This window comes from Takifugu flavidus, chromosome 13 (genome assembly GCF_003711565.1).
Source record: "Takifugu flavidus isolate HTHZ2018 chromosome 13, ASM371156v2, whole genome shotgun sequence".
Classification (NCBI taxonomy): Eukaryota; Metazoa; Chordata; class Actinopteri; order Tetraodontiformes; family Tetraodontidae; genus Takifugu; species Takifugu flavidus.
This window is the reverse complement of record NC_079532.1, coordinates 14,202,975-14,212,918: the sequence shown is the minus strand read 5'-3', so window position 1 is coordinate 14,212,918 and position 9,944 is coordinate 14,202,975. Positions and strand designations below refer to the sequence as shown.

General features: G+C 41.0%; 2 protein-coding genes across 3 annotated transcripts; both read right to left on the bottom strand.

Annotated features, from left to right (window-relative positions):
- Nucleotides 1-359: 359 nt before the first annotated feature.
- LOC130536118 (uncharacterized) lies at nucleotides 360-3,431 on the bottom strand. 2 transcript variants are annotated; one of them, XM_057051783.1, is made up of 3 exons: nucleotides 3,292-3,431; nucleotides 646-1,251; nucleotides 360-559 (listed from the first exon to the last, which is right to left on the bottom strand). In XM_057051783.1, exons 2-3 carry the CDS (start codon nucleotides 1,081-1,083, stop codon nucleotides 386-388), a joined length of 612 nt encoding a protein of 203 aa, XP_056907763.1. In that variant the 5' UTR covers nucleotides 1,084-1,251; nucleotides 3,292-3,431; the 3' UTR covers nucleotides 360-385. The 2 variants fall into 2 exon arrangements, with proteins under 2 accessions (XP_056907763.1, XP_056907762.1); XM_057051782.1 differs by lacking the exon at nucleotides 3,292-3,431 and having other exon boundaries at nucleotides 646-1,751.
- Nucleotides 3,432-4,565: 1,134 nt separating this feature from the next.
- LOC130536117 (golgin subfamily A member 6-like protein 10) lies at nucleotides 4,566-6,283 on the bottom strand. Its single transcript, XM_057051781.1, has 3 exons — nucleotides 5,823-6,283; nucleotides 4,879-5,484; nucleotides 4,566-4,792 (listed from the first exon to the last, which is right to left on the bottom strand). Exons 1-3 carry the CDS (start codon nucleotides 5,850-5,852, stop codon nucleotides 4,703-4,705), a joined length of 726 nt encoding a protein of 241 aa, XP_056907761.1. The 5' UTR covers nucleotides 5,853-6,283; the 3' UTR covers nucleotides 4,566-4,702.
- Nucleotides 6,284-9,944: the final 3,661 nt, after the last annotated feature.

The following is a 9,944-nucleotide window of genomic DNA, read 5'->3' as shown; positions in this document are numbered from 1 at the left end:
ACTGAATTTTGTTGTCAGCAAAATATGTTCTACGTTGAAGGAAAATGAGTACTCAAAGTCTGCAGTGGTGGTAATAAGATTCGACATTTTTTCGGTCCATATTTGTCCCGATATTCTAACTTTTACTGTCATTTCTTGAACTTAATTTATTTCAAATTACTTTCGACAGAATTGCTCCTAAATCGATCACAGGGACGAAGATCGGTCAGTAATCGGTGTATTACGACTGCGACCTCAAATGGGTGCTTGAGGAACTGCATGCAGGTGGAGCAGAGTTCTGGTTTAATCTGTCAGATATTCATTTAGGAGGTTTTGTGATGTGACAAATAACAACCTTTATTTTGCATTTTTATGATTAAAACAGAAAGAATGAATACAATCATACTTATACCATTTTTAAAGCAAACAAGTGTTTTTCAGGACAATAGAGTAGAAATAATAGAATGTCCAGGTCGGAGCTCAGGATAAGAATTATTTCGTCTCTTTTCGTCCAAAGAAGAACTTCATTAGACTGAACTTCGTCTTTTGTTTCTTCTTTTCCCTTTTCACGGAGGACTTGCTGCAAAGACAAAGATCATTTATTAGATTAAAGAATGTGACATCAGTCAGAAGTCAGAAACACAGAAGGAGGTGGAGGCAGCTCACCTGCAGCTGGACGATTCTCTCGGTCAGGAGTTGGATCTCCTTCCTGTTGGAGGTCTCCTTTTCCTCCAAGATCTTTTCCGGCTTCCTCCTGGTCTCAGTCCCGATCACATCACACTGTGGGAGGTCTGACACCATCTGTTTGGTGATGTTTTCACAGACCTCCCTCCGGAATCCCTCCTCTTGATTCCTGAGCTCTATTTGGTGTCTCAGCTTCTGATCAGCCAGCTTGTTGAACCATTGTTCTTCGAGAAGGGCAAATCTTTGTTTTTCCTGCTTGAGCGCAGCCTGCGTGCTGCTCAGCAGGGCCAAGGTGTCCGCGTGATCCTCAGTAAGCGTTCTCTTTTCGTGCTCGACCCGGCAGATCTGCTGATCTTTTCCGACCAGAAGTTCTTTCAGGTGCCTGATCTCTTGCTGCCAGCTCTCTTCTGATCGCTGCATTCTTTGGGAGCTCCTGCACTCCTGCAGAGATTCTCCTCGGTTCTCCTCCCGTAGCTGCTGCGGCTTCCAATGTTCCGGTTCCTTCTTGGACACGGGGCTCAGCCTGTCTTCATTCTTGCAGCTCAATCGTCTCGATTTTCTCACATCATCCAGAGCTCTGGAAAACAACTGAGTGAAGAAGCACAATGACAATTTACAACAAATGCACTCTTGTTTAAAATCCCCTGAATTCAATGTCGTCTGTACTTCAATGGGATATAAAAGGAGATGCTCCAATGCATGTTTGGATTTTATTATGATTCTTATGGAGATCACTAAGTATTAAGTAAATCAAATATATTATAGCGATGGAAACGTACGCTATTGCTTTCAAAATGTCACCGAGTGTCAGTTTAAATTAAAATACAAATACAATGACTGTAATAATCAACAGTCAGTGACATAATTAAATAAATGGCAACAAGCCAGGGTGGTGTTTGAGTGAATCCTGAGTGAAGCGTGTTACCTTGCTGACTCCTCGATGTCCTGTTGCCATTCTGGTAGATTATAAGGTTTCCAACTGCTGTAATAATATAATGTTTCCAAATTGTATAATGGTCTAACACAACTAATGCCACCAATGTGTTTATTGCCTTTATTGGCCCCCTGATAACATGGATTATTAGTCTTTGATGTGTGGACATAAAAGGTCCTTTGAAAAGGTCCTTTGTGCCAAGCGTATAATTTAAATGGCATTTAAAGCATTGATTTAGTCCTGACATGTGAAACTTCCTCCTGTCTAAGTGAACATTGAACCTCGTTTGATTACACTGGAATAGCGTAGAATATTATGGTGTGGATTTATTGAGTGGACAGTTTACATGCTGATAATGCACAGATTGGTGTAGTATAGCAGAATTATGGCATTAAAGCATAATTGTTCCCTACAGTAAGCTAAAAAACACCACTCCTTTTCAACCATTTTTAGACAGAAATAAAAAAAAATCCTGCAGAAAAAATGCTGTCTACTATCACTTAAATATGAAATCTAGAATTCAAATTGTGGTTTGATATGAATGATCCAGCGACACCATCAGATATCCATTCAAACGTGCATGAAATGAAGAGGGCGGCCTACTTCACTTCTGAGTGCTCCCCTCATGGACTTGTCATTATTGGGAAAAGCTATTAAGAGACTTAAAAAAGCAGGTCATAAAAGAGCCCTGATGTGTTAACACACATGAAGAAAGCACATTTTTTCTAAATACGTGTATCACTGACAACAGAAGTACAGCAGGAGCTTCTCATATCTCAAAAGCCTGTTCCTTCATAGAACACTAGCATGTAGCAGGTGCTACGTCACCGTCATTGCTTACATAAGTGATGCATTAACAGCAACGTCAATAATGACCATAAATATTGAGAAAGGAAAAAATCAGACATTTGGTTTATCGCTGGTTGTGGCCACTATGAGCAACTTGAATGAAACTTTCATTCTACCTCTACTTAGCAAAGATTTTGTTCCAAACGTCCAGTTTTCATATTTTCAGGGGAACTGAAACTTATTAACAGATTGAGATGGGAAAATGTGCAGAGCAAATGACACCTTTAGTCTAGAAGTTGTCAATACTCATCTGCACAACTCATGAATATTATCTGGTGCGGGCTAAATTACTGATGGGAAGCAACCAGAAGAATGCAGGAGACTCTTCAGAGGTTTGACTCTTTGAAGTCTGCAAAACAGTTCGCAAGAGGGAAAAGCCGGGCTGGATCTGTGAACTATGAACAATTAGTCATTTACCGGCATAGGAGCATTGCTCCTGACATCAGGAATGCGACAAAAACCCCGCTATATTGTCGCCGTCTTCGTTAAATCCTGATAAATTCCAGTTACTTTATTGAAACGACCTTATTTATGGGGGGAAATGAAGGATATTACAAATAACCAGCGCAATATGCTGGTGCCTGCTATTAGATTTCTGCCTTTTCTGAGGGGTTGATTTGTTATTTTATTCTTCGCTCTATTTTTAACGCACATGACCCGGAGAAGACGCGCATGGAAGGAAATTGTTGCTCGGTGATTTGGGCTTTGACGGACACCCAAATACCCCAAACTGTAAACACAACCTTACTTTTCATAACATTGTTTGAAAGTACTTTTCATGCGTAATGTTTGTGTGAGAGCTGCTCCAAAATGAGGCTGGTTCTCCAGGAGACGGTTAGCCCTACCGCTGTTGCGCGTCCGCAGGGCCACTGTTCCGTTCCGGTGCAGGAGGATGGAAGATGGACCCTTTACCGGGCTGACTCCTGCCGTTGGCGGGCGGGGCACCCGGAGCCCTCTGCAGCACTGGTAGCACACCGCCCATGCCTGCTCCTCGTTGATGCGCTGCTCATAGGACTTCAGCACCTCCTCTACAGACAGTTCCCGGGGCTCGGACAGGTCCCGCGACGCGACGCGGTCCGTGGGAACGATTATCCGTGGGTCTCCATCCTCGGCGGTTCGCTTGGTGGATCTTGCCATGGCGGCGGTACCGTGAAGCCCATCCTTCACTTGTGAAACACCGAGGCCATTGAAGCCTTTCGCGCACTCCTGTCCACCTCTCCGCTCCCCACCAGTTCAGCTGCGCGTAATTAACGCGGCCATTAAGCCCGGCGTGTTTAAAAATATGCTTATGGTTAAAAAATTTTTTTTAAAAACAACTATGGCGACAAAACAACAGCACACTCACTGTTTAGTTTGACAACCCAGGGTGTTTAAATAAAAAAATATTAACGCCCAGGTGATGTTTATTTTCCTGAATTTCGATTCGAGATCAATTCTTTATAATGACTAGTACTTTTATTTCGAAAAGAACAGCAACCATTCTTGTAGTAATTTCCTGTTTGAGCAGTCACACATCGTCCGTCAGTGAGGAAGAAGCGTCCTCTGGCTGTCGCGTAATCCACCTGCTGCTGGAGAGAACATCACGACCAAAGTTTAACATCTCGGTTCGGTTCCTGTCTCAACCTTCAAATCAGAAGCTGTGGAAAACCGTTTGAAACAGATTCAAAAACTAAACAGCCTATTTGCATCCTAAACTGCAACATTACAGACTTTGCAACTCATGTGAAGCAGCAGGAAACTAAACCGCTATTGATAAAATCATTTAGAAAATCAACATTGAATGCACTGAATTTTGTTGTCAGCAAAATATGTTCTAAGTTGAAGGAAAATGAGTACTCAAAGTCTGCAGTGGTGGTAATAAGATTTGACATTTTTTCGGTCCATATTTGTCTCGATATTCTAACTTTTACTGTCATTTCTTGAACTTAATTTATTTCAAATTACTTTCGACAGAATTGCCCCTAAATCGATCACAGGGACGAAGATCGGTCAGTAATCGGTGTATTACGACTGCGACCTCAAATGGGTGCTTGAGGAACTGCATGCAGGTGGAGCAGAGTTCTGGTTTAATCTGTCAGATATTCATTTAGGAGGTTTTGTGATGTGACAAATAACAACCTTTATTTTGCATTTTTATTGATTAAAACAGAAAGAATGAATACAATCATACTTATACCATTTTTAAAGCAAACAAGTGTTTTTCAGGACAATAGAGTAGAAATAATAGAATGTCCAGGTCGGAGCTCAGGATAAGAATTATTTCGTCTCTTTTCGTCCAAAGAAGAACTTCATTAGACTGAACTTCGTCTTTTGTTTCTTCTTTTTTCCCTTTTCACGGAGGACTTGCTGCAAAGACAAAGATCATTTATTAGATTAAAGAATGTGACATCAGTCAGAAGTCAGAAACACAGAAGGAGGTGGAGGCAGCTCACCTGCAGCTGGACGATTCTCTCGGCCAGGAGTTGGATCTCCTTCCTGTTGGAGGTCTCCTTTTCCTCCGAGATCTTTTCCGGCTTCCTCCTGGTCTCAGTCCCGATCACATCACACTGTGGGAGGTCTGACACCATCTGTTTGGTGATGTTTTCACAGACCTCACTCCGGAATCCCTCCTCTTGATTCCTGAGCTCTATTTGGTGTCTCAGCTTCTGATCAGCCAGCTTCTTGAAGCATTGTTCTTCAAGAAGGGCAAATCTTTGTTTTTCCTGCTTGAGCGCAGCCTGCGTGCTGCTCAGCAGGGCCAGGGTGTCCGCGTGATCCTCAGTAAGCGTTCTCTTTTCGTGCTCGACCTGGCAGATCTGCTGATCTTTTCCGACCAGAAGTTCTTTCAGGTGCCTGATCTCTTGCTGCCAGCTCTCTTCTGATCGCTGCATTCTTTGGGAGCTCCTGCACTCCTGCAGAGATTCTCCTCGGTTCTCCTCCCGTAGCTGCTGCGGCTTCCAATGTTCCGGTTCCTTCTTGGACACGGGGCTCAGCCTGTCTTCATTCTTGCAGCTCAGTCGTCTCGATTTTCTCACATCATCCAGAGCTCTGGAAAACAACTGAGTGAAGAAGCACAATGACAATGACAACAACAATGCACTCTTTGTTAAAATCCCCTGAATTCAATGTCGTCTGTACTTCAATGGGATATAAAAGGAGATGCTCCAATGCATGTTTGGATTTTATTATGATTCTTATGGAGATCACTAAGTATTAAGTAAATCAAATATATTATAGCGATGGAAACGTACGCTATTGCTTTCAAAATGTCACCGAGTGTCAGTTTAAATTAATACAATACAACAATGACTGTAATAATCAACAGTCAGTGACATAATTAAATAAATGGCAACAAGCCAGGGTGGTGTTTGAGTGAATCCTGAGTGAAGCGTGTTACCTTGCTGACTCCTCGATGTCCTGTTGCCATTCTGGTGGATTATAAGGTTTCCAACTGCTGTAATAATATAATGTTTCCAAATTGTATAATGGTCTAACACAACTAATGCCACCAATGTGTTTATTTGCCTTTATTGGCCCCCTGATAACATGGATTATTAGTCTTTGATGTGTGGACATAAAAGGTCCTTTGAAAAGGTCCTTTGTGCCAAGTGTATAATTTAAATGGCATTTAAAGCATTGATTTAGTCCTGACATGTGAAACTTCCTCCTGTCTAAGTGAACATTGAACCTTGTTTGATTACACTGGAATAGCGTAGAATATTATGGTGTGGATTTATTGAGTGGACAGTTTACATGCTGATAATGCACAGATTGGTGTAGTATAGCAGAATTATGGCATTAAAGCATAATTGTTCCCTACAGTAAGCTAAAAAACAGGACTCCCTTTCAACCATTTTTAGACAGAAATAAAAAAAAAAAATCCTGCAGAAAAAATGCTGTCTACTACAGGTCATAAAAGAGCCCTGATGTGTTAACACACATGAAGAAAGCAAATTTTTTCTAAATGCGTGTATCACTGACAACAGAAGTCCAGCAGGAGCTTCTCATATCTCAAAAGCCTCTTCCTTCATAGAACAGTAGCACGTAGCAGGTGCTACGTCACTGTCATTGCTAACATAAGTGATGCATTAACAGCAACATCAATAATGACCGCAGGAACTGGAGGACAGAAAAGCCACTTTTTTGTAGTTGTATATCAGCCCCCTGCTGGGCCACATTCAGAGTTTCTGTCTGAGTTCTCTGACCGCTTATCTGACTTGGTCCTCAGAACAGATAAAGTCATTATTTTTGGAGACTTTAACATCCATATAGATATTATAATGACCGCTTTAGAAATGGCTTCATCTCATTACTTGAGTCAGTTGGTTTCCTTCAGCAGATAAACCAACCTACTCATCCAGTAGGTTTATTTTGAAAATAACATCAAACATTCTTGTAGTAATTTCCTGTTTGAGCAGTCACACATCGTCCGTCAGTGAGGAAGAAGCGTCCCCTGGCTGTTGCGTAATCCACCTGCTGCTGGAGAGAACATCACGACCAAAGTTTAACGTCTTGGTTCGGTTCCTGTCTCAACCTTCAAATCAGAAGCTGTGGAAAACCGTTTGAAACAGATTCAAAAACTAAACAGCCTATTTGCATCCTAAACTGCAACATTGCAGCTCATGTGAAGCAGTAGGAAACTAAACCGCTATTGATAAAAGATAATTTAGAAAATCAGCATTGAATGCATTGAACTTTGTTGTCCGCAAAATATGTTCTAAGTCTAAGGAAAATAAATACTCAAAGTCTGCAGTGGTGGGAATAAGATTCGACATTTTTTCGGTCCATATTTGTCCCGATATTCTAACTTTTACTGTCATTTATTGAACTTAATTTATTTCAAATTACTTTCGACAAAACTGCCCCTAAATCGATCACAGGGAAGAGACGCCAGCACAGGGGTTCTGTGAAAAAAGTTTATTGTCAGTAATTCTGTAGTTCCTGTTATTATTCTCGTCATAATTATATTTAGAGGGTCGCCTGGAAGTAACAAATGCATAGACTAACATTTTAGCATCATGCCGCGTCAGCAGTTTCCCGATCTTTGCGATGTTTCTCAGGTAAAAAAAAAAAGGCCCTTCTAGAGATTAATTTAATGTGTGAGTTAAAGGGCAGATTTTGGTCAAAAGTTACTCCAAGATTCCTCACAGAGAGACTAGATGCTAGGGAGATACCATCTAGAGTGATCATGTGATCTAATCTATCCCTGAGAAGTTCAGGACTTGATTTATCTTTTGAAGGAAACCAACTGACTCAAGTAATGAAATGAAGCCATTTCTAAAGCTGAAATTTACAACATCTACATGGTTGTTAAAATCTCCAATAATAATGACTTTATCTGTTCTAAGTCAGCTAAGAAGTCAGAGAACTCAGATAGGAACTCTGAATGTGGCCCAGTAGGGGGCCGATATACAACGACAAACAAAAGTGGCTTTTCTGTCCTCCAGTTCAGATGGATGATGCCAAGAGTCAGGCTTTCAAATGAACTGGAGCTGTGTTTGGGTATAGGATTAATTAACATATATACGTAGTTGGCCATAGGCCATACCTTTAAACATCAGGTTTAAACAGTCTCACACAATAAACATGTTTAAAGTGTGAAACACACACTACAACATAAATATATCAAGATCACATGATCCAAAACATAAAATTCCATAAGAAAATCGATGTACTGCACATTTACATATCTGAATGCAAACAGGAAATGCTCCAACTTGGAGGCTTTTTTAAAAAAAAATACTGTAAGTCGGATGCGTAGGATGGGATCATAGCGACTCAGCTTTCAAGCTGGCAGTTGCGGGTTTTGGCGTGCGTGCTGTTGTGTTCACGATAATCACATAGCAGACATCAGAGTTATGGATGCTGATGGTGGCAGAATGACCGAAGGGACAGGAGGAAGAGGAGGAGGAGGAGGAGGAAGAGGAGGAGGAGGCGAGGCCGCTTCTGCCCCCTGTTGGTCACAACTGCATCTGCGATTTTTTTTCACCTGGAGGTTGACAAGAGTTAATAAGATGCAAATGTCCATTAGATTTAGCTGTCTTTGATTCTAAATGAACTGTCACAATTATGCATTTTAAAGTAAAAATAGATACATACTTTAACAAAATTAAAGTTACTAGTTTAATAAGTAATTATAAAATAAACACATGTATTGCAAAACCTGTTTGGAAAAATACATTTTAAGGCGTGTTTGTGTGTTTCTTTGTGTTGGGGGGGACACATTGATTGATGCTAAAAATGATGAAATTTAAAATTGAAATGCCGTCTAGAAAAGCTTCTCTCTGTGCATATGTTGCTCAGACCTAGGCATTGAAGCCTCTGCAGTGAGGAGGGCGTTATTCCCAACGATGTAGTGGTTGATGTGGGAGTTGCTGATGAGGATCATACAGTAGTCATTGGATGTACACTCTACAAAACTGTGAGAGAACAGCCTGTGACCAATTTTCTTAAAAGAAAAAACAAACACAAAAACCTCTCAAGGTCTAGAGATCACCATATATTAGATCGGTTCAGAAAACAAAGATGAAGTTATGAATAACAGAAATAAATCTTTGCCGTATTAGAAGTAGACGTCACATAGAGAATGCACAAATAACATACACTCACGTAACCTTTTTTTTTTTCATTTATTAACCAAAATTTTAAGCAAGTTATAAATTCACCCCTATAGCTGCAGCTTTTAATCCACTATTTTAGTTGTTTGAGCTCAGTTTGATTTCCTCAAATTTTGTTTCAGGTTAAAGTCCAGAACCTGTCGCCTCTTCCAGCAATCTCTTCTTGAATATAGCAATAAATCCTGCAGTACAGTTAAGGCCTCTGCTAGTAAATGGGTGAAATCAAATAAGTCTGAAAGTGCTTACCATTGTCTTAATATATATCCATATATTTTTAAGGTCCTGGTCAATGACCAACATCCTGTTAATCATATTATAAGTAGTAATCAGAGTATAGCAACCTATCAGTCACTTCTGGGATATTGATCTGGTCAGTTAAGTAGCAGAGGGGGATGTTAATCAATTTCTGCTGCTTTGTTGTTAATGAAATCAACAACAGGTGCATCAGAGGGGCAACAATGAGACAGCCCCCAAAACAGGAAGGGCTTTCCCTACTGATACTTTTTCCCCTCCTCATCTCTTTTGGCTGATTTTTTACTGACGGACTTTCTACTGCTGTAGTTATTCATTTGGCTTGGATCAACATCTGTGTTGATAGCATGGTGCGGTACCTGGACACTACAGAGGTTGCACAAGTAGTCCAACTCCTCCAGGATGGCACATTAATATGTGCTGTTGCAATAAGGTTTGCTGTGTCTCCCAGCACAGTCTCAAGAGCATGAAGGAGATTCCAGTAGACAGGTAGTTACTCCAGGAGAGCTGGACATGGCCGTGGAAGGTCCTTAAACCCTCAGCAGGATCGGTATCTGCTCCTTTGTGCAAGGAGGAACAGGATGAGCAGTGCCAGAGCCCTACAAAATTACCTCCAGCAGGCCACTGGTGTGAATGTTTCTGACCAAACA

Bases quoted from the DNA above. Each gene is read 5' to 3' on its own strand.
- LOC130536118 (XM_057051783.1), bottom strand. From the start codon at position 1,083: ATGCAGCGATCAGAAGAGAGCTGGCAGCAAGAGATCAGGCACCTGAAA. The intron at 560-645 runs GTGAGCTGCCTC...TTGTCTTTGCAG, and splicing joins AGAGAATCGTCCAGCTGCAG to CAAGTCCTCCGTGAAAAGGG.
- LOC130536117 (XM_057051781.1), bottom strand. From the start codon at position 5,852: ATGGCAACAGGACATCGAGGAGTCAGCAAG. The intron at 5,485-5,822 runs GTAACACGCTTC...TTCTTCACTCAG, and splicing joins GACATCGAGGAGTCAGCAAG to TTGTTTTCCAGAGCTCTGGA. The intron at 4,793-4,878 runs GTGAGCTGCCTC...TTGTCTTTGCAG, and splicing joins AGAGAATCGTCCAGCTGCAG to CAAGTCCTCCGTGAAAAGGG.